The sequence below is a fragment of the Miniopterus schreibersii genome, assembly GCF_964146895.1.
Source record: "Miniopterus schreibersii genome assembly, chromosome: 19".
In the NCBI taxonomy this organism is placed as follows: Eukaryota; Metazoa; Chordata; class Mammalia; order Chiroptera; family Miniopteridae; genus Miniopterus; species Miniopterus schreibersii.
In genome coordinates, this window is record NC_138119.1 from 33,669,849 (window position 1) to 33,696,506 (window position 26,658).

Genomic DNA, 26,658 nt, shown 5'->3' on the forward strand with positions numbered 1-26,658 from the left:
GAGGGAGGGCGAGGGGGGCGCCCCGGGGAGGAGGGCGTGCACCCCGCCGCCCGCGGCCGTCCCGCCACGCCCCGGGGGGCCGCCCCGCCGCCCTCCCGCCTCTCCGCCAGGGGGCGACCTGCCTACGTGCCGCGGGGTCCTGCTCCCGGGAAACTACAAGTCCCAGGCCGCCCGGGGGTCGCGCCCCCTCCGCACCCTCCGCTGCCTCCATTGGCCGCCGCGGGCCGGGATTGGCGGTCTCCCGGGCGACGGGAGGCTCGGGGCTCCGAGCGGGAGGCGGGCCCGCCCCCTATTGTGTCGCGGGTGGAGTGGAGCGGAGCCGCGCGGAGCAGGTGAGGGCGTGGGCGGGCGGAGGGGACGGACCCGAGTGCCCGCGGAGCACCGGGAGGGGCGGGAGTCGGGGCGCAGGGGGAGAGAGGTGGGGTTCTCTGGGGCGCCGAGCTGGGGGAGTTCTGGGAAGCGAAGTGGGATTCTTGGTGGGTGGGGGTTCCCCGGGACCCGGGGAGTTCTGGAGGTAATGCGCGCGCGCGTGCGTGTGCGCGCGTGTAGGGGGCTGGTTCTTGGCGGGTTCCAAGAGCCAGGAGTTCCAGGGGTCCGGGGAAGGCGGGGACAATTTGGGGTGGGCCATCAGAAGTATATTGCGGTCCTGGCCGGGTACTCAGGCGGAGAGAGCGTGGTCCCGATAGACCGAGGTTGCGGTTGGACCCCCGCCCGGGCACATGCAAGAATCAACCAGTGATGCACACATAAGTGGAACAACAAATGGATGTTTCTCTCTGCCTCCCTCTCTCTCTCTTTCCGTCTTTCTTTTCTCTCCCCTTCTCTGTCTCTTAAAAAAAAATCAATAAAAACATTTAAAGACGTGTATTGTGGGTGGAGGCAGGAGAATTCTAGGGAGGGAAACTCCAGGGAGGAGTCGATGGGAGAAGCCCCGGTGCACAGGTGGGTGGGACTCTGGGGGAGACGGAGGGAGTTGGTGAAAGTGTAGAGGGCCTGATGCAGTTGGAGATCAGGTTCGAAAAATGGGCATTTGCGGGAAGGTGGGGGCGGGGTGGGTGACTGGAATGGGAATACTGGGCGAATGAAGGAGTGCTGGGTGGGGAAGACCAAACCGGTGAGGAATGCTGGAGGAGTTGGAACGATTTTAGGAAAAGCAGAGGAATTCTGTAGAAACCTGAGCCAGGAGGTAACTGGGGGTTCTTATACACTTGGGAAAAATTTGTTGGGGAAGTCTGGGAGAGCTGGCTAGAGGGAGTGGGGAGCAAGGGGAATGTTTTCTCTTGAGCTGTCAGGACATGCAGCGCCATTAAATAGAGGCAGGAGTCAGGCTGAGAGACCTGGGGATGTTTTATAGCCAGTGGGAAACTGTGAAGCCAAGAGTGGGGTGGAGGCCCAGAGCAGAGTCCACTTGGATTTGCCTGGCCCAAGACAGCCCGGCCCCCACCCTCAGCCACTCCTCTCCATCCCCAGGCCTCACCCTCTGGACTCATGGCTTTTTTGCCTTTTCATGGATCGTGCCCCTAGGGTTGGGGAAGGGAGCGCCTGCAAACTCTGGGCGCTGAGGATATTGGAAGGGAGTGGGTGGCAGGAATTGGGGTGAGGCACTTGGGTCAAGGTGTCTGGTGGAGGGAGGCTGCCTGGCAGCATCATGAAGAGGAAGTGGCACCAGCTGCCAGCCTAGGGACCTGCCCAGACCTGGAGGGTGCTGCCTCCCCCCCACCGCCCACCAGCTGTTGGGAGAGGCAGTCCCCACTTTCCCAAGTGCCTGGCTCATTTACTGCTAAAGCAGTGTTGGGAGGCTGAGTAGAGAAAGAGGTACTGGTCCCAGCTTCCAGGGTTCACAGAGGCCGGGGAAATGGGCCAAGGAATTGTGTGGAGGTCCCCTGGGGATTACTTTCTGGGGGTTCTAATCCATGCTTTGTCCCTGACTGGCTCTGTGCCCCTGAGTGAGGCTTTCTGAGTTTCAAGGTCCTTATTTGTCGCTAGGGGGATGGAGACAATACTAGTTCTCCCTCCTATCTGCCACCTTTTTATTAGAATCAGGACTAAGAAAAGCGAAGGAAGAGGAGCCTGGGCTGTAAGGGTTCTTCATTTTCCATACTTACCTGAAAAAATTTTTCTAAGTGCATAGGAACCCCCAGTTCCCTCCTGCTTCCGTTTTTCAAGAACCTTAGTAACCTGAGGTTCCCAAGAATTCCTCTGCGTTTTCTAAGATGTGCTTCTAGCATATCCTGACCTGCCTGGTTTCCCTCTGCCAGTGCCCCATTATTTTCCTGTTGCTTAGTCACCAGGGGGTCGGCATCAAGATCTCTGATCTCCTGAGAGACCTGGGGATGTTTTATAGCCAGTGGGAAACTGTGAAGCCAAGAGTGGAGTGGAGGCCCAGAGCAGAGTCCACTTGGATTTGCCTGGCACAATACAGCCCGGCCCCCCACCCTTCCTCCTGCTTACCTATTTTAGCTCCTTTCTTTTCCTTTGCACTCCTCCTGGCTTTTCTCTGACTATGGGGCTTCTCCTAGTTTCCAATATTGGCCAGCTCTGCATATCACCTTGCATTTGGCGTTTAGATCTGGCAGTGCTCCAGAGAACAGCTTCATCAAGTGTTTCGTGAGCCAAGCCCTAACTGTCCAGAAGAGTGGGAGCCGAAACCTGTTACCTGATCAGAAGGATTGACCGGGTTTGCTGGGCTGTGGACATCCCAGGCCCTTCCACCTGGGCCCCTGTGGATAGGGCGGGGCCGGGTGAGCGGGCAGCTGGGCTATGGTTCGGTGCCTCAGTCTGGCCGTCCTCAGCCTGGTCATCAGCCAGGGGGCTGACGGTGAGCTGGACTCAAGAACTCCCTGTTGGTTTGGGGTGGGGGCGTTCCCCAGGGGCCTTCTGTGAGCATGTGAGGGTTCTGGAGAAGTTGAGGGTTCCCTCAACTACTCAGAGTCCTAGGGAGCCCCCTGAGATGCCAATGGGACTTCCTCTCTGAGCCCTGACCTGGGCCCCTGCTGTCTCTCATGCCACCCACCATGCAGGTCAAGGGAAGCCTGAGGTGGTATCGGTGGTGGGCCGGGCTGGGGAGAGTGCCGTACTGGGCTGTGACTTGCCCGCAGCTGGCCAGCCCCCCCTGCACGTCATTGAGTGGCTGCGCTTTGGGTTCCTGCTTCCCATCTTCATCCAGTTTGGCCTCTACTCTCCCCGAGTGGACCCTGATTACGTGGGTAAGACTTAGCCTCAGGTCAGAGGGATCACCAACAAAGGAGGGCTGAGTGGGGGGTCTCCTTAACTGCTCTGTCTCTGCCCTGACTTACCTCCAGCTCCACTGCTTCAATTCTGCTTAATAATCATGACTGTGCTCCCAAGCTGCATTTACACACATGCATGCACAGACACACACACACACACACACACACACACACACGCTATTTAGAATTCCACGTGATCTGTTCTAAGGGAGATCCTGCAGCCCTGTTTCAAGTATCCAACTTAATTCTCTAATTGCTTTTCTAGATCTCATCATGAAGCTCCCCAGACTCCATCCTATTCTTCCCTGGTCTCCCCATGTGGCCCTGGCTCTGCTATTGGCTCAGTCCCCTGCCCTCTCCCTCCTCCACTGTCTTTATGCTAGTTTAGGGGTTCTAGGCCTGTAGGGCCTGGAGTGATGGGGGGCAGCAGGGTGGGTAGGTCTGCAACCTGTCAGCTTTTCCAGTGGGAGCTCAGCCTGAGTCTGAGTACAGAAGAGCATGTGCACAGAGGTGAGCTGGGGAGGACCAGATTCCCAAAGATCAGCGAATGGAAGGGCTGGGCTGGGTTGCTCCAAGTGGCTCCTGTATGGACTTTAAAAGAGTGTGTAGGCCTCCCTGGGCCCCAGCTGGCTCCCTCAAAAGGCTCAGCTTCCTCTTAATCTGAAAGGTCTCAGAGGGCAGTGTGTGGGACGGCCTAAGGTTGGGTCCTTGGTGAACTGAGGAAGGGAAGTCCAAGAAAGGCCGCCTGGGGAGGTCACTGATGGCAGGAGGGGGGCTTTCCCTTTCCCCTTTTTAGTTTGAATCCTGGAGAAGCCCTAGGATTGGCTGAGCTCTCAAAGGGGAGGAGGCTCAGGCAGGTGCTGCCCAAGGGAAGAATTTATTTTCAAACTGGGGGCAGTTGTTGGCAAACAGCCTAGTGGGAGCATATGTGTCTACACAAGCCCCCTGAGAATTGATGAAAGCCGGCTTTGGTTAGGACAAGTGGAGAGAAAGCAGCAGTGCCTACCAGCCCTCCCTCCCTCCCTGCCTCTGCCTGAGGGCTGAGAGGGGTGTGGGCTGCCTGGCTGAGGCTGGGCTGATGCAGGAGAGGCCTGACTAAGGCAGGGGCGGAGAGGAGGGAGAAGGGCTTTTCCTGAGACTCCACCACGCAGATGAGCAACTCTTCCCTTTCCCTCTGCCCCCTGCCCTGTTTTGAGGCCTGGCTAGCAACTTTGCTACCTCTGGGATTTCTTTTCTGTCAGGGCTGTGAGCAGTAACCCCTGGGGCTGTCTTCCTACCCCTACCCTTTGTGTCCACCCCGCCCCCAGTCTGGTGCTCCTGGTTGGGCCTGGGCTAGTCTGCAGAGTCAGGTCCCTGGGTGGGGGTGGGGGTGGGGGGGGAAGGCCCGTGTCCATTAACTCTTTACTGCCTCCGGGTGCGGAAGGGCCTCTCATCCTTTGTGTAGGGGACTCCAAACTGCTGTTGCTAGGCAATGGAAGGTAGTGGTTGCTAAAGACTATGCTGTCCTGTCATAAACCCTCTGGGCATGCGACGGGCCATGGCCTGGGACTGTGTGTGGGGCTGGTGCCTGGACTGTGGGAGGAACCAGGAAAATGACTGGAGCTTTAGGGACTAGGAAAGCTCCCAACCACTGAAGATTCTAGAATCAATCTAGCTGAGGAGACTAGATGTTTAGCCTAATATGAAAGTAGTAGAAAGCAGTAGAAAGCCAGCGAAGACTAAATGCTGGGACTAAGTTGGCCACCGTGTGAGGTGCGGCGTAGAGAGTGCCTGTGTGGTGCCAACCGCGACCGGCATCAGGACAGAGGTGGCCTTAGTCTACTTCACCTTTCCTGGGGTGGGGCTTGGGCCAGTCCTTCTACTCCACCGGACCTGCTTTTGGTTGTTGACTTTTGTGCTATATTTCTTAGTTGTTTCAAGGTGCACCAGACAGCAGAGGGACATGAGCTTTCTCTGTCCCGTCTGATGTGAGTCAGTTACCTCACTCCGCTTCAGCCTATGCCCCTGCTGCCTCTGGTCCTCGCCCCTTACTGCCTTTGTACTCCAAAACCCTCTGCACAGTCACCGCTTCTTGGACGCCTTCCTACTCCTCTTGCTTCGTAGTTTCTTGGAATGCCTGGGCGCAGTTAGCACCGCTTTTTGGAACTGTGTGTACGTGAGCCTGAGTGTGGGTTCCCTGCCTTCCGGGAGCTTGCAGAGCGAGGGTGCGGCTCCTGTTTCCTTTATATATCCTTGCACACAGGGAGGTCTCCAGTCCTTCAGGCTCGGGCCCTGGGGGGCGGGGGGGGCTCCAGGAGGTGGGCCGAGGATTCAGGCGGACTCAGGATGCCTGCCCTGGTCATCTTCCTGTCCTTCCGTAATGAGTCTAGCAGTCCACATCTCACAGGAAAGTTAGACATGCAGTACGCTTCACTGGATGTTCTGGTGAGCACACATCTGTAACTTACCCACTGGCTACCAGCACCCCAGAGTGAGAACACGCTGAGTCCTCAGCGCTGGGCACCTGGAGCTTTTCATGATCCTGACGCCCGTGTGCAAGTGGCAAGTATGACCACCTGCAAAAGAAGGCCTGGCTTTGTTGCTTACTGGTCCTGTGATTTTGGAAAGAAGCTTGACATGATTCCTTCCTCTATGGTGGAACTTTGGGGAGTATTAAATACAGTAACGGCGCCTAATATTGCACGGCCTGTATTCAGCATTCAGTTTCCCTTCCATCTTCTGCCTTCTTCGTGGAGCTTGAAGATCCTCACAGTGAAAGGTCACTATCATGTGGCAGTCAGAGGAGGTTGCGGTTTGTGGTCTGTGGGGTTCCATGGCCAGATGGATTAGGGTTTCTGAGGAATTCCACTGGTGGGTGGAAAGGTGTGATTATGTTAAATATTTACCTGCCAGTCCTAGGCTTATCTGCTAGGTGGGGATTTAAACACCTAGCCCTTTAAGCAGTTCCACCCTTCCTAGAGAATCCACACCCCTGGACTTCATTCTTGGAAGAAAAAGTCCCTGCCCATGATCATAAAGCTGGCCTCCACTTGGTCATGCCCTTCTTCCAGATGGCAGCAGGGGCGCCATAGGTTTAGGTTGTAGTTCAGAAAGGTACCTGGAGGTAGAATGGAAGCAGGTTGGATGGGGCGAGTGCACAAACAGCGTTAGAGCTTCTAGTGTTAAAGGGCCAGTTTGGGGCACAGTCTGGTTGGTTGCAGTAGGCACAATGCTGAGGGACTTGTGTCTTTTAACCATATGGAAGGCCAAGGCGAGTGGGCAGCTGTGGAATGTAGAGGGGTAGCTGGAGGAGGGAGGCCTTTCAGCAAGCTGTTGGAGTAATGCTGGTGGAAGATGCCCAGGACTAAACTAAGGTGAAGGTGGTAGAGAAAGAACAGATATTTAGGTAGAGTTTGAAAGATCCACTGAACAGGTGGAGGGAGAGGTGATGGAGAGAGAAATAGGTGCTGCCAGGTTTCTGGTAGGGTGACCTGGTGCCTGGTGGTGCTGTTCACTGGTACAGGGTGAGAAAAGGAGATGATATGTTCTCCGGTATGGGCCAGGGCCAGGATTGAATGCAGGCTGCTGATTTCAAATCTTGAGCTCATTTATTTGCTCACCAATCTTTATTTGAGCACCCACTGATGCCAGGCACCATGCTGCCTGCCTTCCCTACGTGATCTCTCCCCTCCACCCCACCCCACCCCACCCAAAGTTCTCTCTCATTTTATAGATGAAGACACTAAAGTTGAGAGAGATTAGTAACTTGCCCAGAGGGTGTACAGCAGCTGCCATTCTTTCCAGATTGTACTGCCAGGGATCCATGAAGCTGTCTGGGATGCAGGGCTGTCAGGGGAACTGCTGAGGGGTTTGGGGGCACCCTTAGCTTAGCCTGGTGGTGTGGTGTAGATGCTGACTGAGGTTAGGAATGCAGTGTCTGCCTGTGCTGGGCTGTGTGGCTTTGTGGAACTCTATGCAGTCAGCTAGGGCCTGGGTGGCCCAGGGTGTGAGGAGGCTGCTGACCTTGCTGCCTAGCCGGGCTGGACTCTGGCCACCCAAAGGCGCTTAAGCCGCTAATAATAGCCATGAGGGATTAGGAACTTTGAGGGGGTAGGTCTGGGTCTCTACTCAGGCCCCACACACTGCTGAGCTTCTGGGTACAGAGTCATCTGGCAGGAGGAGTACTCATTGGACCCATATCTCCTCGCCCTACAGAAAGCCTAAGGATGGGCAGATCCTGAAAGAATCCAAGGATACTCAGTGTTGGCCCTTCAACCTGCTCCCCCAACAGTCCTGGAAGCTGTCTACCTCTTTAGTTCTGGGCTTCTCTTTGTCTGGACTAGGTCCCCACAGCTGAGATGCAGGAGTGATTGAGGGGCTGGCTGAGGGATCTGCCTTCAATGACCCCTCTGCCTCTCTAGACCCTACTCTATCAGGGTAACTGGGAGAGACTAGGCCTGTTTTTGACCTCCAAGAATGACCAGTGTGACCAGGGGTTTGGGCCTCCCTTGGGGTCCCTGCAGCACCCTGATTCAGGGCTCCTCCTCCAGGGCGAGTCCGACTGCAGAAGGGGGCATCTCTCCAGATCGAGGGGCTCCGGGTGGAAGACCAGGGCTGGTACGAATGCCGCGTGCTCTTCCTGGACCAGCACAGCCCTGAAGACGATTCTGCTAACGGCTCCTGGGTGCACCTCACAGTCAATTGTATGAAGCTGGGAGCAGGATGATGGGACCTCTGGTTGGTGGTGGGGGGGACAGTATGGCAGTTTCACTGTCCCGCCCTTGCTGACACCCTTATTTGCTCTCTCACTGTTTGCATTCTGCCCCTCCCGTCCCCACTCCTGCCCTTCAAATCGAAATCCAGTCTGTCTTCTAGGCTCTCTGTTAGGAAATTTCTCTTCCTCTCTCTCCCCTGCTCCTGCCTCCCTCTCCAGGAGAGAGTAATGGGTAAGGGGGTGGGGGCTCTTGGACCCTGAGTGAAACAGAGATCACATATATACAGCATCTTTTTTTGTTTTTTTCAAAATAGCTTTTAACCCAATACCACATGAATTCTTTCTCAACCCTGAGAAGGAAGGAGGTCATAATTATTCCCATTTTATAGATGAGGAGTTGGGGTGCAGGGAGACTGGGTCATGCCACTGATTAGGGGCAGAGCAGAGTCTAGAACCCTGGCCTCCTGACTCCCAGAACAGTGCTCTTCCAGGGGGCACCTAGCTCTCCCCTGGCTCTGAGCACTCTGGATGGGCTGGTGCAATCCTCATTCAGCAGCAGACTGGGTGACTCTGGGCTGGGGGTTCCTATGATGTTGGGTGGGCTGAGGGCTACAGCCCTGATCTGTCTTCCTGCCCTCCAACTGATAGCTCCTCTAGCAGCCCCTGATGCCTCTTTCTTTGCAGCACCCCCGCAATTCCTGGAGACACCGCCCCAGGTGCTGGAAGTTCAGGAACTGGAGCCCTTGACATTGCGTTGTGTGGCCCAGGGCAGCCCCCAGCCTCATGTGACTTGGAAGCTCCGAGGACAGGACCTTGGCCAGGGCCAGGGCCAGGGCCAGATGCAGGTGAACCCTGATGCTGGACAGGGTGGGCCGGTGTGTGAGGGGCAGCTGGAGGCCCGGGAGCGGGATAGAGCTGGCAGAGGCCGGAGGGGCTTCCCTTTGGTTTCCTGATCCTGGGGTGCTGCCTCCCTCTGCTGGCCAACCCTGGAAATGCAGGGTCTGAGGCCGGCTGGAGGGGGCCTTCCCCCTCGACTCCTACCCTAGGTGCGGAACGGGACGCTGTGGATCCGGCGGGTGGAGCGAGGCAGCTCTGGGATCTACACCTGCCAGGCCTCCAATACCGAGGGCAGCACCACCCACGCCACCCAGCTGCTTGTGCTAGGTGCTCTCTGGGGGGAGGGCGGGGAACTGGGGCACCTGTGTGTGAGGCCTGACTTGTGGCAGGAGGTGCTCATATGCCTGAGTCTGGAGGAGACTTGAGCCTGAGTACAGGGGCCTGTGGAGAGTGAGGGAGCTCCCAACATAGGCTGTTCCTCTAAAATCAGCATCTTAAATTTTAAAAGGATCGGTAAACAGACAAATAGACACTTAGTGCAAAGTGATGCAGTCTAGGGGACAGAGCATGAGTCATGTGGCCTTCTTGACTCCCGGTTTTCCCACCTACATAAAGAGGTTCATATCTACTACCACAAATTCTAGGACTGGGATAAGAATTTAATTAGTGATCCGCACATAGTAATTCCTGGCCAAGACCTTCCCTTTAGAACGAAAGCTGAGAAGTGGAGGCCTGGACTCTGCCTTCATAGAGCCTCTGATTGATGTGGGGAAGCAAGGCCAATTAGGAAGTGTGGTCTGTGCGGTTCTCTGGGAAAGGCAGTGTTGGGAATGGTCAATGGTGAAGTGTTCGGTGTTGGGAAGGCCTGAATGTGAACCTTCCTTTCCCCGCTGACCTTGAGCAAGTCACCTCACAGTGTCTCTGCCTCAGAGCCTTCATTTCATGAAGTGGAGGCAGTAATTCCTACCACAGAGGCGCTCCTGAGGTTAAATGAGATGATGTAGTGTACAGTGCAGTCACCTGCCTGCCTGTTTCTAGGAGCACAGAGAGGGGAGAGAGCAACAGCGGCAGAAGTTAGTGCAGTGGTTCTGTGGCTTGGCCTGGCTCTCAGGAAGAGCATTCCTGGATGGGGGTTCAAAAAGCAGACCTGGGGACAGGCATCAGCCTGGTGTAGGGCGTAGCAAACTGCCCACACTGACCTGACAGAGTTGTTCGTAGGGGTTGGCATATGAAAAAATGGTTGGCCAGGCAGGGAAGGATTGGATCGGGAGGGCTAAGTCAAGAAGCTTGAGCTTCATGTGGTGGGAGACAGCAGCTGTTGTGGGTTCTTGAGCAGAAGTGTTCTGTGGCCAAAGAATAAATGGCCTTTGGGTGCATGGATGGCCATCGGAGTGGGAGAGGTGGGGAGCCTGGGTTCAGGGGTCACTGCAGCATCTGGGGGTAAGGAACTAGGTACCTGCACTAGGGGAGGAGACATAGAGATGATTTAAGGTGTGGCAGACAAGGGGTATAGAGGGTAAATGAGTGGAGAGTTAAACCTGATACCCCTCCCCAACACACACACACACACACACACACACACACACACACGAGTTTCTAGGCAGGAGAAACTGGGCAAATGAGGGTTCTAGAGGGCAGGTCCAGGAAGAACAATGGAAGTAAACTCAGGTTTCTGGGAAGATTGTGGGCTGAGGCCTCTCCCTCCCCTTGTGCTCCCCCACAGGACCCCCAGTCATCGCGGTACCCCCCAAGAACAGCACAGTAAATGCCTCCCAGGATATTTCCTTGACCTGCCGGGCTGAGGCGTACCCTGCTAACCTCACCTATAGCTGGTTCCAGGACAGCGTCAATGTCTTCCACATTAGGTGGGGCTCTGAAGGATGGGGATGGGGGACTGGTGGGCAGTCTTTGAGGAGCCTCCTGGCTGAGCAAGGCCTGGACCCTCCCCACACATGCCATATTGCAGCCGCCTGCAGTCACGAGTGCGGATCCTGGTGGATGGGAGCCTGTGGCTGCAGGCTGTGCAGCCTGAGGATGCTGGCCGCTACACCTGTGTGCCCAGCAACGGCCTCCTGCACCCGCCCTCAGCCTCTGCCTACCTCGCTGTGCTTTGTAAGCCTGACCCCAGCTCCCCTCAAAGCCTGCTCCCCTTCCTTGGGCCAGGCCAAGCTCCTCCTGCACAATTTGCCACCGTTTCCCCCCAGACCCAGCCCAGGTGACAGCGATGCCTCCTGAGACACCCCTGCCCATAGGCATGCGAGGGGTGATCCGGTGCCCAGTTCGTGCCAATCCCCCGCTGCTCTTTGTCAGCTGGACCAAGGATGGGAAGGCCCTGCAGCTGGACAAGGTACAGGCTTACAGGCTTGGGGCAGGGGAAGGAAAGTCTCAGATAGATTGGTTTTTTCCTAGTCAGGGTAACTGGGGTCTAGTTAGTTCAGTTTAATTTAACTCACTGGCTAAGCATACACTTCTGTCAGGTGCTGTGCAGGGTGCTGCATGGGGAGCAGGAGCAAAGAGACTTCCATGTTTGAAGAGGGCACAGCCTAGGAGCTGGAGGGAGAGCGACAGAGACACTGCCGGAAGGCCAGGGATGGAGGGAGTGCTTTCCTGTTAGGATAGATCAGCTGTGATCTGGGGCTTTTGTGACGGGCCTTGAAGGGTAGACAGACATTCCATGCAGAAACCAGGGCCCAGAGGCAAAATACGATATAATGCATCTATGACATAGTCAATCGTCCAGCATGGCGGGATGGATCAACCTGCATGGATATGAATGGTGCAGAGAAAGCTGGAAAGACAGGCTGGTGCCAAAGGGAAGAACTCTGGATGCTGAGTTAATATTACCTCATTCCAAGGAGATTGGGATCTTCTGTTTGTCTGCAAAGACTATGAATTCCTTGTGGGCTAGTATTGCATCTTTTAATCCTAGTGCCCCCAGGGCTTCTGCAATAATAGTACTCAATAAATTTTTGTTGAATGTTAAAAAAAAAAAAGCCTAAAGGCAGCTGGAGGCAGTGGAGCTGCTTGAGCAGTGGTGTGGTAGCATCATTGCTGTGAGCAGGAGCCGGGGTGTTGGATGGAATGGGGGAAGTGGGCAAGGGAGAGGGGTTCAGGGGCTGTTAAAGTGGTCCAGCTGAGAGGTTATGTAGCCTGAGTTAGAGAGGAGGACTTGAGGGTGGATGGGCCTCACATCTAGACAAGAGGCCTTCCTGGGAGGACTGACCTGGTGAGTATGTAGACGGGGGTGTGAGGGAGAGTGAGGACCTCGATGTTAGCGAGGACAGTGGGGCCTGTAACACAGAAATAGGGAAGCCAGGGAAAGGATCTGATTTGGGATGGAAGATGCTGAATTTCGTCATGGGGCGCTGGGAGGACAAATAGATGAGGTCCCAGCAGGCAGGGAGCCCCCACACAGCTCAGCTGCAGGGGGTGCCATTCACACTGGATTCCCTGGCCTTGTGCAGTCCTGGCCTTCACGGCCGCTAGGAGTGGCCCCTCTCTGGGAGAGGGAGATAGAGGCCTGGGATGCAGAGAGGTCAGGCCTCGAGGCTGAGTCGCGGTGTCCTCTGCATAGCTGTGGGCCACTTGTGCCATCTCCTCCTGGTGTGGCTTCTCTTTTTCTCATTGTCATCTCCTTTTCCCTCCAGTTCCCCGGCTGGTCCCAGGGCACGGAAGGCTCACTGGTCATTGCCCTGGGGAATGAGGATGCCCTGGGAGAATACTCCTGCACCCCCTACAACAGCCTTGGCACTGCAGGGCCCTCCCCAGTGACCCGTGTGCTGCTCAAGGTGAGCCCGCAGCGGTGGGTCAGGTGGCGGAAGATGCACCCTGTGTGGACACCTGGCTGGTAGAGGGGTGGGAGGGGGCTTCCAAGACTGTTTCTTGTGATGGTCACAGCAGCAGCTGTCACATGCCATCCCAGAGTTTTTTTTGCAGAGATGGTGCTACGGAGATGGGACATCAGTCACACAGCACATCCACAGTCAGATATTCTTTCCACCCCCACTGTCACTGACCTTGACCCGTACACCTCCAGAGAGGCCTCCACCAGGGAACAGAGACACAGAGCTAGGGAGATAGTGAGAGATGAAACTGAGATGTGGGACTGGGAGCCCCAGAAAGGGGATAGCAGTGTGAGAGAGGCCCTTCCCAATGCCTCTGGCTTGCAGGCCCCCCCAGCTTTTCTAGAACGGCCCAAAGAAGAATATTTCCAAGAAGTAGGGCGGGAGCTACTCATCCCCTGCTCTGCCCGAGGAGACCCTCCTCCTACTGTGTCTTGGGCCAAGGTAAGGCTCCTGAGCCTGCTTTGCCTGTACTCTGCCCAGTACATCCCTTCCTCTCCAAGGCCCTGGTCATTTTGTGGGAAGGAGCATGTGGGAAGGGAAGGGTTCTCGGGCAGGGTGGGAAGGATGCTGGAGCTGCCTGGAGAGAGAAGTGGCGCCCTTGGTGAGGGGTGGCTGCATGTGTCCTCAGGGCTGACCAGTGGTTCTGTAGGTGGGCCGGGGGCTGCAGGGCAAGGCCCCGGTGGACAGCAACAGTAGCCTCATCCTGCGACCATTGACCAAGGAGGCCCATGGGCGCTGGGAGTGCACCGCCAGCAATGCCGTAGCCCAAGTAGCCACCTCCACGAATGTCTATGTGCTGGGTTAGTGGCCGTATAGCTGGCTGGGGCTGCAAGAAACCATGTGGGACAGGAGGCGGGGAATCAGTCTTGGAGGCTCAGATGGGGATGGCGGGTGGGGGACCCCTGGGATGATGAGTGGAGGGTAGAGGCTCTGGGCTCCTCTTGGTTCTTCACATTCCCTCAGGGCCCTGACCATAATCCCTCCATTTCCCCTACCCAGGCACCAGCCCCCACGCTGTCACCAATGTGGCCGTGGTGCCTTTGCCCAAGGGTGCCAATGTCTCCTGGGAGCCTGGCTTTGATGGTGGCTATCTGCAGAGATTCAGTGTGTGGTACACCCCATTGTGAGTGACCTGCATGCCACTCCTCTCTTCCCCACCCTGACTCTCTGGCTCTCTGCCCTTTCTTCCACCACTCTATCCCATTCCTGTCCCTACTCTGCTGCTTGATTTACAGAGAATCTAAGGTGACCCTGGATAGTGGAGGGGAGGGGAGAGCTCAGCTGTCTGGACTCCAAGCTTCCTGATCTTCCTAGTTGGTGAAGTGCCCGTTTCCTCATGTCCTCTAGGGCCAAGCTTTCTGACCGAACCCACCACAATTGGGTGTCCCTGGCAGTGCCCGTGGGGGCTGCTCACATCCTTGTGCCTGGGCTGAAGCCTCACACTCAGTACCAGTTCAGTATCCTAGCTCAGAACAAGCTGGGGAGTGGGCCCTTCAGCGAGATCGTCCTGTCTGCCCCTGAAGGTGAGAGACCTCTCACTCCAGAGCAGCACACAAGGATGGGGAAGGGCCCGCAGGAAAAGCCGGATATGGGAGGGTCTGGGAGGAGGCAGAGCGGCCGGCAGTTTGGGGTCCAGAGGAACTTTGTGGCGGATGATCCAGGCTTGTCTTTAGGGGCTCTGGGAGGATGGTTGGGCACTGGGGGTTGTGGAAGGCCAGGGGAAGTGGGAAGGGCACTGGAAATTCTATTTCTGCCATGCCTATCTGTCCCATTCAGGGCTTCCCACCACACCAGCTGCCCCCACACTTCCCGTGACAGAGATGGTGCCTCCCTTGTCCCCTCCCCGAGGTCTGGTGGCAGTGAGGACACCCCGGGGGGTGCTACTACATTGGGATCCCCCAGAAACGGTCCCTCAGAGACTGGATGGCTATATCCTCGAGGGTCGGCAAGGCTCCCAGAGCTGGGAGGTGCTGGACAGGGCCGTGGCAGGCACAGAAGTGCAGTTGCTGGTGCCTGGCCTCATTAAGGTTAGTATGCGAAGGTGGACACAGGGCTTCTCCTGTGGTTCTCTGGCCCCAGCTCTCTTCCCCAAACCTGATCTTCTTACCCAGATCTGACCATCTTCCCGACTTCCTACTTCACCCTAACCTCCCAACTACTGTGTCTTTTCAAATGGGGCTGGGGTGGGTGGTGAGGCCGGGCTCTGACCTCCTTCTTGGACTCTCCACCCCCAGGATGTTCTCTATGAGTTTCGCCTTGTGGCCTTGGCCAGTGGCTATGTCAGCAATCCCAGCAACTCGGCCAACATCTCTACTTCTGGTGAGAACCTGGAGGGAGGGCCAAGGCTGGGGCCTGGGGGCTCTGAGCCCACTAAATCTGGACACTGGCCCTCCCTTGTGGCTCCTTGTGCAGGCCTGGAGGTCTACCCATCGCGCACCCAGCTGCCAGGCCTCCTGCCACAGCCCATACTGGCTGGCGTGCTGGGCGGGCTCTGCTTCCTAGGGGTGGCCATCCTTGTGAGCATCCTGGCTGCTTGCCTAACCAGCCGACGCAGGGCTGCCCGCCGCCACCGCAAGCGCCTCCGCCAAGGTAGGACCAGCCCCCAGCAGCGCCTCCTGGGGGAAAGTCCACCCTCCCTCCATCCTGCACCCAGCCTTGCCTATACTACTCCTGGCCAGATGGGGCTGGGCTCCTGCTGCTGGGCGAGGGTCTGTGCCTGGGGCCCTGGAGAGCCTGGTTTGCCTGTGACACCTCTGGTTCTCCTGCCCTTACAGATCCACCTCTTATCTTCTCTCCGCCCCGGTTGTCAGCTCCACTGTAAGTCCTTTCTCTGGGTTTCCTTCTGCCTTCCCACAGTGTGCCCCTATTCTCTGCTTTCTTTTCTGTGCCTCGGGGTAGGAGTTGTGAGAGGCAGAACAGATGAGAGGGAGGTGAGGATGGGCATGCAGAGCCCCAGCCTGGGGGTGGTGCAGTTGCTTGTGCCTCCCTGCACCTCTCCATGTGGGTCCTTGCTCACTTGCTTTCCTAGCTCTGCTCTGTTGTGTACCAAGCCTCTCAATGCCCAATGATGGTTCTTGGGAGGGGGACTGGCCCTTACCACAGACCCTCATCTCCTGTCCTTCCCCAGCTCTGCTCCAGGCTCGGGCAGTCCTGACAGTGTGGCCAAGCTGAAGCTCCAGGCTTCCCCAGCCCCTAGCCTGCGCCAGAGTCTGCTTTGCGAGGAGCCTGCTAGAACCCCCAGCTCCCCTCCAGATCCTCCACCTAGCCAGGGGCCCTTGCCCCTGGAGCCCATTTGCCGGGGACCAGATGGGCGCTTTGTGTTGGGACCCAACGTGGGGACCCCCCAAGAAAGGTCAGGCCCTGAGCAGGCGGACCCTCAGACCCTGGCCCAGCATCAGGCCAGGTCCTATGACTGCAGCAGCAGCAGCCCCAGAGGGGTGCCCCAGCCTCTCTGCATTACAGACATCAGCCCTGTGGGGCCTTCTCCCGCAGCCCCGCCCAGTCCCCTGCCAGGTGCAGGACCCCTGCTCCAGTACCTGAGCCTGCCCTTCTTCCGAGAGATGAATGTGGATGGGGATTGGCTCCCTTTTGAGGAGCCTGGTTCTGCTCCACCCCCAGAGTACAGGGACATCCAGCCCTGCCCCTCCTCATCTCTCCTTCAGCCCCTGGACTCCCCTCCTGGGTCCCTCAGGGCAGCGCTTCCTGGGGCTGCGGTCGGGGCTGGGGCTGCCCCAGAAGCCCCCTACACAGCGCTGGCTGACTGGACACTGAGGGAACGGCTGCTGTCGAGCCTTCTCCCTGCTGCCCCTCGGGGCAGCCTCACCAGCCAGAGCAGTGGGCGGGGCAGTGCCTCTTTCTTGCGGCCCCCCTCCACAGCCCCCTCGGCAGGAGGCAGCTACCTCAGCCCCGCTCCAGGAGATACCAGCAGCTGGGCCAGTGGCCCTGAGAGGTGGCCCCGCAGGGAGCACGTGGTGACGGTCAGCAAGAGGTAGGGGTAGTCCCTGCCCATCCCTGTCCTGGCCCTAGTCCTGCCCTATCATCTCAGACTTTCTGCCCACCCCTCTCCTGATTCCTTCTCTGCTCCACTCCCACTTTGGCCTGAGGTCCAGGGATCCTCAGGGGAAACTGAACTCTGGAAGCCCAGGTTCAGGCTTTTCTGGCCACCCTCTCTACTCCTCCACCCACCCCACACATTTGCCCCTTTTATAGGAGGAACACATCTGTGGATGAGAATTATGAGTGGGACTCAGAATTCCCTGGGGACATGGAATTGCTGGAGACTCTGTACCTGGGCTTAGCTGGCCCTCGACCCGGACCTGAAGCCGAGCCAGAGCCAGGTGGGTGAGCCCTCCAGAAAGGCAGGCACCCTGGCCTTGCCCTTCCATGCTCCCCCACAGCCTTAGGCCCCAATCTGTTCCTGGGTGCGCTCTGCGCCCCAGGCTCTCTCCTCTTGCTCCCTGAGTTCATCTGACCTGCAGGCCCTGGGGAGCTTCATGGCGCCAATGAACCTCAAGGCTTCCCTCTCATGGTTCTGCCCTCTTGCAGGTGCGAAGCCTCCAGAGGCGGGCTGCCTCCTGAACACTGCCCATGCTCCTGGCCCAGAGGCCCGCTGTGCTGCTCTCCGGGAGGAATTCCTGGCCTTCCGCCGCCGCCGAGATGCCGCTAGGGCCTGGCTACCGGCCTACCGACAGCCAGTCCCCCATCCTGAACAGGCCACTCTACTCTGAATGCCCTACTGTGAGGCAGGGTGAAGGCACCTGGACCCTGCAAAAGAGGCCCCGACAAGACCTAGCTCCGCCTGGGAAACTGCCCCTTTGAGGCCAGGCACAGACCCCGATGGTGGGCTTGGGCGGGCATGGTGTGCGATGTATGTGCTGAGCCCCTAGAGCCTGGGGACTAGAACAGGGATCCTATGTCTGCTGGAGTGTGTGTGTGTGTGTGTGTGTGTGTGTGTGGTGGTAGTGGTGTGGGTGAGGTTTTATACAGGTGAATAAAGAAAGTCTGGAAAATGTTTCTATGTTGTCTAGCTTTGAATCTGAGAGGGAGGAGGGGAAATCTCAAACCATTAAAAGGAGCGCACTCGCCCTAGCTGGTGTGGCTCAGTGGCTAGAGCGGTGGCCAGTGGACTGAAGGGTCCAGGGTTCAGTTCCCACCAAGGGCAAGTACCTTGGTTGCAGGCTTGATTCCCGGCCCAGTCTGGGCACGTGCTGAGGCAACCAGTTGGTGTGTCTCTCTCACATCGATGTTTCTCCCCCTCCCCCACTCTCTCTGAAAAGCAATGGAAAAAATATCCTCGAGTGAGGATTTAAAAAAAAAAGAGAGCACTTCCTAAATGAATGGAGGTGCATTCAACATCCATTCAAAAAGCGTTTATTGAGTGCCTACTCAAGTCAGCTGCTGAAGACCAGCCATCAAGCTAGATGCTGAGAAAAGACAAAGTTCACTCAGTCATGCCTCTGCCCTTGGGGAGATCTTTCTAGTCAGTGAGGCAGACAAGTAACGAAATAGTTGCGGTATGATGTAACAAGTTCTGTGATAAAGCAATGTGCTGGTTACTGTGGTAGCACAAAGGAAGGAATACGCACAGCAAATGCTTACAGGATGTGCTGAAACACATGCTCCATGTGGGGATCCTCAAGAGTTTTCAGAGAGGGAACAAAGATAGCTAGCAGCTGAGCACTCCGGATGTGCTATTAGAGATCCTTAAATGTATCAGTTAATTCTCTACAACTAAGGTGGGCAGTACTGTTAGACTAGGGAACTGAGGGTTCCAGTGCTTTACGAATCTGCCCAAAAGTCCACAGTGAGTGAAGGGTAGAGCAGGTGAGAATTAGTCAAGGGAGGAAAAGCACCCCAGGCAGAGGAACAGCCTGTGTGAAGGCACAGGAGTAAAAATGTTGGCCTTCCAGGGAATGACCGGAATGTAGGGCTGGGTAGGACTGGGGAAGAGAGAATGGAAAGAAAGGTAGGAGGACACTGGCTGATGTCCTTGAAAACCAGGCAAAACAGGCTCCTACCATACGTGAAGAGCTCACTGACAGATAAAAGTGGGTTCTCCACCCCAGGGGGACTTCTCAGCTGAAGTCTGAAAGGGGGAGCACTACTTTAGCCCCCAAACTACTCTCCACTCTCAGAAGAACTGACAGCCGCCTGGGGGGGGGGGGGCTCCTCTTTTCAGCCCTACAGGATTGAGGAGGAGAGGGAGGGGAAAGCAGTCAGGTCTGAACCCTGGGTCCCAGCACTGATTGATCACACTTCTTGGGCACCAGGCAAGGAATGACCTCACTGAGTTTTCCTGCCTAGGCTTGAAGGAGGTGCGGGTGCTGTCCTGGCCTGCAAGCCCCAATCCTTTCACACCCTAGTTAGTTGAGGGGTGGGGGTGTCCTGTGCCTCCGTTTACCTAACCGCCCTTTTTAAACCAAGAGGATTCTTCCCACATAAACTCGCCCACAGTCTTGAGCTAACTAGGCAGGAAATTTCCCACTGGGACACAAGTCCACTGGCTCTAGGGTTGGGGGGTAGGGGTGGTCCTGGGTGCAGACCACTGCCGCTGCCCTTGGAGGCCCGGACTCCCCAGACCCTTTAACCCAGGTCTCATCCACAGCCCCTCTCTTCTAACCACGGTCCAAAACTCGCGCTACGGCCTCTTTAAGCCCTCCCAGCCCTCGCCCCGCCCCCGGTCCGCCCCGTCCCAGGCGGGAGCGGCTGAAAACCCCCAGCCCTACCCTAGCGCTCCACTCGCCCTGCATCCCCGCCTGCGTGTGCGCGCTCAGCCCGCCCGACGGTGAGCAGGTTTGGGGGGAGGTGGGGGTGGGGGTGTCTCTAGAAAGCGAGAAGCCCTGCTGGCGAACAGCCCCACTGAGGGTAGGGACCAAAGGCTGGGAGGCGAGGGCCGATGACCGCCTGGCCCCGCGCTGTCAGGTTCTGCCCCCAGCCCCGGCCGGCATTGCTGGGCGATGAGGTCAGGCGCTGTTGCGGGTGCACCGACGGGGATCCTGCCGGGAGCAGGGACTCGGGGGCTGCACCCCACGCGCGGCTCCAGCCAGGGCCCCCTCGGGTGAGAAGGAGGGCGCCCGGGATCGGTGAGCTGGCCCCGAGACGGCGCGTCCCCCGGGTCCCCCGCCAGCTCTGCGCGACCCCGCGCTTCCTGGTTCCCGGAGCACGTGCGGGCGCCTGGGCTCTGCGCGCCCCGAGGCCGCCTTTCTCCTACTAATTCTGCCAACTCGTTTCCTGGGGACTCGGGGTCATGGGCTTGCTCTCGGGTCCCACGGTGGCCTCTCTTTCCGGGGTTCAGGCGGGAATTGAAGCCCCAGGCTACTCCAGGAGAGTCCCCCTAGCGCAGGCGTCTGGGGGCTGCAGCCCTGGCCGCGCCCGCCCGCCCCGGGTGCCCTGCCAGTGTGTGTGCGGGGGGGGGGGGGGTGCTTTCCAGGCTTTCCCGCTCCTACGTGAGCCGAGGCCCGCACCCCATGCCTCCCGCTGCTGAGAAAGCCGGTGGCGGCTGCGGGCAGGCCGGCGGGCTGCCCAGACCACTGCGTCACCCCAGCGGCGGGCGGCGTGACTCACCCCGCCGGCTCCACTGCCCTGGGTGTGGCCAGGAGGGGGCTGGACCTGCGGGGCCGGAAGTTGCCCGCGGCCTTCCCGCGCTGCCGGCCCCCTGGAGCCCGCACCGGGGAAGTTCTGGGGGAACTTGGTATCAGGGAGCAGGAGGCAGCGGGTGGAAGTGAGGGTGAGCTGCTGCAGGTCCCCTGCAGGACACTCGGGTGGGCTCTCCCTGGTTAGCTCTCTGCCTCCAGGGCACCAGACGGAGGGACATCTCCCCGGCTCAACCCCCTCCCAGGTTCTCCTAGGGCACGGGCATGACCTAAATCTGCAGAGGAGCCTAAGGCAGGGTGGGGCCGGCAGGGCCTTACCATTCCAGAACCAACAGGTAGTCTTTGCCTGACTGCAACCCCCTCTCCCATTCCCAGTGCCTATTCTAACCCCCCCATTGGCCTCTAATCCTGTCTTCACCCCATCCCTTCTCCCAACAGGATTTCCAGGTGTGGGGCTTTAGCTCAGAATACACCCTCTGTTCCCAGGGCACTTCTTCTCCAGAACCATTTCCTTGAGGATACTTCTGCCTCCACACTCAGAGCTTCCCATCTCCTCCAGTGTGCCCTGTCCCCCCCAGCTGCGTCCTTGCAGAGCGCCTCGCACCTGGCCGTTCCTGAGACCTGCCGGGGCGGCCCCTTTCCCGAGGACCCACTCTGCCCCGTGCTTGGAGCCTGCTCAGGGCTCCTCCGTGCTGAGTGCATGTTTCAGTCGGGTGCCCCCACCCTGCCCCCTGTCTGTTTGGTACACAGTAGCCATGACAACCTCCCCTCCTCCCCCCTCCTCCTGCAGGCCTTGTGGCTTCCTGTTTGTGGAGCTTGTTTTCTCTCCTGCTCACTGACTCTTGGCGAGAGGACTGCCCCAATCGTAGGTTTGCTTCTGCTTGTTCCATGTGGCACTTAGCTCTGGGGACAGGTACTCCCATTTAGCCCTTTTAGAACAGTCTTTATCCCAGTTCTGAGCTGGGACGTTTCCCCGTGTTACATGCACAATGAATGGAGAGTCCCTTTGTCTTTCCATTTAAACCTCCAGCCGGGAACCTTCAAATCCTCCCACCCCCACCGCGCATCCGCCTTTTCCTTGGCATTGGTCTGGGAGGTGAGGTAAGCTTCCAGCCCGGGGTCTGGGCAGGGCCGAGGGCCCGAGTGCCTTTTGTGGCCTCTGCTCCTTTCCCAACTATTGTACCCTTCTGCGTGGGGGTGCAGGGCTGTTCCCACAGACGTAGGCGGATCTCCAGTTTAGGTTACTCACAGACAACCCACCCCCCAAGTCTTTCAGCTGTTGTCTTTCCATTGGATCCTCTGCTCTGGGCATCTCCCACACGGCTTCTCCCCAGCCCAGCAGGCAACTGGCTGTCTTCCCTTCCTTTGAGGGAGGGCAGCAGTAGGTCCTGTGGGTGTCACTAGGGTGGGCCACTCCTGCTCCAGCAGCCACAGCCCATCAGCCCTCGCCTGCTGGTGTGGGGGTGGGGAGGGGAACCAGCTGCCACAGGCTGGGTCCAGCTGGGTCTGCCCCTCCCCAGAGCTCTGCCCTATGACTCTGGCACCTCAGGGCTCTAGGGCAGTGGCCCCAGAGTGGAGCCTGGCTCCAGAGTGGGGGAGGGGCCCTCAGAGTCCACCCTGTCTCCAGAAGTGGGTCTGGAGGGCTGTGTCCGTCCTGCCCGTGGGGGACACTGGAAGAGCCAGGCTTCGGGCCTGCTCTCTCCTCCTAATCCTGGCATCTGGGTTAATCATTCTTCTGCCCTTTCTCTCTCTGGGCCACTGTGATCCCTGGGCTTGAGGCTGCTTGGGCTCATGGACACACACCTTGAGGCCCAAGTGACCATAGTGAAGCTGCCCCCCGAAGAGGTCTAGACGTTGGGCTGGGAAAGGGTGGCTTACTGGGAAAAGGCAGTAGCCCCCAGCCCCGGCCCCTTCCTCCTAAGCGGTCAGCCATGCCCCTGTGTGACAGGGTCACAGGTCTTAGACTGAGTGGTAACTGAGCAGTTGGGGCTGGCCTGGGGGAAATCTTGTCTCTTCTCTACAAGCCCCAGTCACTGGTCCTCCTGCCCTCTCCCAGCTCTGTTGTGTGTGTGAGTGTGTGTGTGGCTGGTCGTGTGAGGTCAAGGCCCAGGCCACCATTTATCTGGCCTGGCTTTCAGGCTGGGGGAAGTGAGGTGGGACGGGTTGCTCTTAATGAGGTTTAAAAATAACTGATTTATGGGGAGGACTCTGCCGGAAACGTGCAGCTGGATAAGCTGGAGAGGAAAGGAGCAGCCATGTTAGATGCGGGGAAGGGGGCGACAGGCCTGAGGCAGGATCACGGGCCGAGAGGTGTGAGAGGACCACAGCTGCTGCCCCTGTGGCCTGATGACGTATTGAGGCCAAGCCTTAAGGCCCATTGAGGGGGTGGCAGGATTGTTTAACCTGGGGTGTGGGGGAGAGGGAGCCAGAATGACTTCATCCCTTAAATCTGACCTGGCATGGAGCCAGATGTAGGGAGAGGGAGTGGCTCCTTTTTTCTCCTTGAGCACAGGTGCCTGTCCTAGGGGATCCCCTTTTATGAGCAACCAGACAGCTCTATTTCAAGCAGCAAGTTGCCCACCCAGGGAGGGGATGGGGTCCTGGCATCGGCAGCATTGCCTAGAGGCCCCTGAGTGTGGGATCTGGGCAGTGAGGTGGTGGGTGGGGACGCACAGTGAGGTGCTGCCAACTCAGGCCATCGATCTGGAAACCACCCGGTTCTTCCTAACCTCAAACTAAGTCCCTCCCATTGTTCCCTAGAAATACCATCCAGGGCTCCTAGTTCCCTATTCCTGATGTAACAAATTACTACAAACTTAGTAACTTAAAGCAACATGCATTTAATATCTTACAGTTCTAAAGACCCCAACAGAGGTCTCACTGGCTAAAATCAAGGTGTGGGCAGGGCTGCATTCCTCATGGGGGGTTTAGGGGGAATCCATTTCCTTACCTTTTCCACCTTCTAGAGGTCACCTGCATTGTTTGGCTCATGGCCCCGCAACATTCCTACTTCTGCTTCCTTCTCACTTTCCCCACTCTGACTCACTTGCCTCCCTTTTTTGCTGATGAGGACCCTTGTTGTGAGTATACTGGGCCCACCTGGATGATCCAGGGTACTCTCCCTGTCTCAAGATTCTTAATTCAGTCACATCTGCAAAATCCCCTTTTTACCATATAAGGCAACATTCACAGGTTGTGGCAGTTAGGACATAGACATCTTTGGGGGGACCATTATTCTGCCTACCACAGCATCCAGAAAGGAAAGTAGAATTTGTTTTTATTGCCTGGTTCCTCATGGGAAGTTCCTTTCCCCTGCTGAAATCTGTGAAGGGTGTACTTAGACCTGCCTCTTCCAGGAATCCCTACAAGCTGCTTCTGCCCATACTTAGTAACTGAATTCCTACAATATATGTTCCGACTGAGCAGTTCGGTATTTTGTCCTGCACAACCCTCTTCTATGTGTTCACTTTGTCTTTCTGATGGTACTGTGGGCAACTTTAGGATAAATGACTTCTATCTCTTCTACAATTCCTAGCACAAGTAGTGGGTGCTCAGTTAAAGCACAGTGACTGATTGAGGGTGCATCCAGCCAGTCCTGGCATGGGCTTCCCAAGCCACTCTATATTCTTTCTCCTTTCCCCAAATCCTTCTTCCCAGGACTGAAAAAAAAGCAGGGTTGGAGTTAGAATGACAAACTTACCACCCCAAATGAGGGCCTAACCCCTCAGTCTTGGCCTTAGTTACCCCATATTCTATAAAGTGGGCTTTATATTTCATTTTAGTAGTGGAACCATTCAAATGAAATCTAGTGGGAAGCCTTAATAATAAACGGACTGCTTGTCATAGGGGCGGGGGAACCCAAAGTGACCTGTGTGGCCAGAGTTCTGAGCAGTGTTATTCTAGCCCATGTTCAGGGGTCAAGATGAGAGTTCCCTCATTTGGCAGCTATTCTCACCTCTGGGGCCCACCATGGGGATATGATGTGTATCCTTGCAGGCAGAGCCCCCCTACCCCACAGCCTGCAGAGTACTGACCAAAGACTTGGGTGTGTCTCCTTCCTAGCTCCCCACAGCTACCACCACCTTTCAGAATGGCCAACAGAGGACCTGCCTATGGCCTGAGCCGGGAGGTGCAGCAGAAGATTGAGAAACAGTATGATGCAGACCTGGAGCAGATTCTGATCCAGTGGATTACCACCCAGTGCCGCAAGGATGTGGGCCGGCCCCAGCCTGGGCGTGAGAACTTCCAGAACTGGCTCAAGGATGGCACGGTGAGAGCTGGTCCCCTATGGCTGGATGTGCTGGGAGAGCAGGGCTGGGTCTGGGGTACTGAGGATTGTTTCACCTAAAGAACTGGGGGCTTACCTAACCCAACTTCTTCCTGAGGACTCATGCTTTCTTCCCTCCCCTTGAGAGAAGGGGAGGGTGAATGGGCCTCTCTGCTGTGGGAGGCCCCAAGTGACACACGGATGCCCCAAGGAAGAACTGCTGGGGGTATTCTCTAGTCAGTGATATTAAAATAGTGAGGTTTTCACTCTGGCCTCAGAGGCACGGGCTGGCCTGGAAGAGCCTGAGGCTTACTCCAGGTGTGTTCAGGTAGGAGAGAAACCTCTGTGGTTCTGTGTCTCTGGCGTGGGGGTGGCGCATTCTGATCTTCAGTAGTCATGGCCTCATCTCTGCACACTTCATGCTCACCCAGGTGCTGTGTGAGCTCATTAACGGACTGTACCCTGAGGGGCAGGCCCCAGTGAAGAAGATCCAGGCCTCTACCATGGCCTTCAAGCAGATGGAGCAGATCTCTCAGTTCCTGCAAGCAGCCGAGCGCTACGGCATCAACACCACCGACATCTTCCAGACCGTGGACCTCTGGGAAGGTGGGCCTGGGCCTCAGTGCTGTCCTCCAGAAGACCAGAGACTGGGCTGGGCCACTGTGACCAGGGAGAAGGGCCAGGTTTCTGGCACTTTGAGGACAGAGCGGGGTGTATGCGACATAGGCATGTGTGCGCTCGCGTGTGCTTGTGTTTTATGGAGTTGACCGTGCTGGGGGCTGGTATGGAAAAGGGTATGGGGATCAAGAGGAAAAGAATTTGGATCTGGGCCTGCTGACTTAGTGATAGAGGTGGAACCCTGGCCTCCAGGACCCCAGCTCTGCTGAGGCCAACACGCCCCCTTCTCCTTCTCAGGAAAAAACATGGCCTGTGTGCAGCGGACGCTGATGAACCTGGGTGGACTGGCAGTGGCCCGGGATGATGGGCTTTTCTCTGGGGATCCCAACTGGTTTCCTAAGTGAGTATTGCTGGGGCTGTCCAGGTCCTGTCCCTAGAAAACAACTGATCCCCTGACACGGGACTGTCCCATTTGAGAGAGGAAGAGGTGGCTTCAGAGAGCTCAAGGACAGAGCTGGCAAAGCCTGTGTTCTGTCCAGGGAAAACATTACTGGGGCAGCCTCAGCCTCCTCCTAACCAACACTCCCTCTCCACTTAGGAAGTCCAAGGAGAACCCTCGGAACTTCTCAGACAACCAGCTGCAAGAGGGCAAGAACGTGATTGGGTTACAGATGGGCACCAACCGCGGGGCGTCCCAGGCAGGCATGACCGGCTACGGGATGCCGCGCCAGATCCTCTGATCCACCCCAGCCCTGCTCCTGCCCTTCCTTGGATGGTTAATATATATATATATATATATATTTTAGCAGTGACATTCCCCAAGAGCCCCCTAGAGTTCTCACACTTTCCTCTGCCAGGGTGAGGGCCTGGCCTGGTGTGTCTCCTCTGGGGGTGCCCAATGGCGGCCTCTCCCCCTGTGCTTACTAATACATTCCCTTCTCCAAATCCACAAAAACTGGACCAACTGGCCTGTTTTTCCCTGGGACCAAAATTTAGGGCCTTTTCCTCCTCCAGACCTCCTCTCCCCTGATCTCTGTGCCTTCAACCCATTCCATGGCTGGGGGTCAGCGACGCTGCCTTCGGGCCTTCCACAAATATGCCTCCCCCACAGCTGTGGCTGCAGGGAATTTATAGGGAGGGGTCTGTGGCAGCTGCCACCCCTGCCACAGCTGGACTGGGCTCACCACACATAGGCAGCCTGCCCTGGCAGAGGCCCTCTTGGCTTCTCATTTTCCATTCCCCTCGCTGTGGCTAAGGGGTGGGATGAGGGGAGGGAGGGCTGCCCATTATGGGCTGGGGCTTGAAGAATCTGAGTTTGCTGATTTAAATAAAGAATCTCCCTTTTTTTGGATGGACTCTGGCTGTGTCTGGGGCCACTGAGCCCACTGTTGGAGAGGGAATATGGAGGGAGTGCAGTGACTGAAGAATATGGGGCGGGGGCGTTTTGAGATGAAAGGTTGCAATCCTCACCCCCATCTTTGATTTCCTTCATCTTTCTCCTTTGGTTTAGGTGAGGGTAGGTTGGGGTTGAGAAGGGACAGGCCCTCTCAACTCCTCTTGGGCTAGGAGCCATAAT

At 57.2% G+C, this 26,658-nt stretch overlaps 2 protein-coding genes across 6 annotated transcripts; both read left to right on the forward strand.

The window, feature by feature from the left end:
• Positions 1-230: 230 nt before the first annotated feature.
• On the forward strand, positions 231-17,618 carry IGSF9 (immunoglobulin superfamily member 9). 4 transcript variants are annotated; one of them, XM_081121847.1, is made up of 22 exons: positions 242-332; positions 2,038-2,077; positions 2,568-2,818; positions 3,021-3,206; positions 7,760-7,912; positions 8,608-8,768; positions 8,970-9,087; positions 10,484-10,625; positions 10,727-10,872; positions 10,965-11,107; positions 12,408-12,548; positions 12,930-13,046; positions 13,255-13,405; positions 13,605-13,728; positions 13,953-14,128; positions 14,382-14,632; positions 14,840-14,924; positions 15,018-15,194; positions 15,380-15,422; positions 15,733-16,593; positions 16,815-16,942; positions 17,151-17,618. In XM_081121847.1, the coding sequence occupies exons 3-22, from the start codon at positions 2,761-2,763 to the stop codon at positions 17,330-17,332; spliced, it is 3,543 nt and encodes a 1,180-aa protein (XP_080977973.1). In that variant the 5' UTR covers positions 242-332; positions 2,038-2,077; positions 2,568-2,760; the 3' UTR covers positions 17,333-17,618. The 4 variants fall into 4 exon arrangements, with proteins under 4 accessions (XP_080977972.1, XP_080977975.1, XP_080977973.1 ...); XM_081121848.1 differs by lacking the exon at positions 242-332 and adding an exon at positions 1,111-1,186; XM_081121846.1 differs by lacking the exon at positions 2,038-2,077 and having other exon boundaries at positions 231-332.
• Positions 17,619-19,296: 1,678 nt separating this feature from the next.
• Positions 19,297-26,433, forward strand: TAGLN2 (transgelin 2). Of its 2 annotated transcripts, XM_081121085.1 has the most exons (6): positions 19,337-19,389; positions 20,988-21,066; positions 24,260-24,467; positions 24,896-25,070; positions 25,380-25,482; positions 25,681-26,433. In XM_081121085.1, exons 3-6 carry the CDS (start codon positions 24,288-24,290, stop codon positions 25,820-25,822), a joined length of 600 nt encoding a protein of 199 aa, XP_080977211.1. In that variant the 5' UTR covers positions 19,337-19,389; positions 20,988-21,066; positions 24,260-24,287; the 3' UTR covers positions 25,823-26,433. The 2 variants fall into 2 exon arrangements, with proteins under 2 accessions (XP_080977212.1, XP_080977211.1); XM_081121086.1 differs by lacking the exon at positions 20,988-21,066 and having other exon boundaries at positions 19,297-19,389.
• Positions 26,434-26,658: the final 225 nt, after the last annotated feature.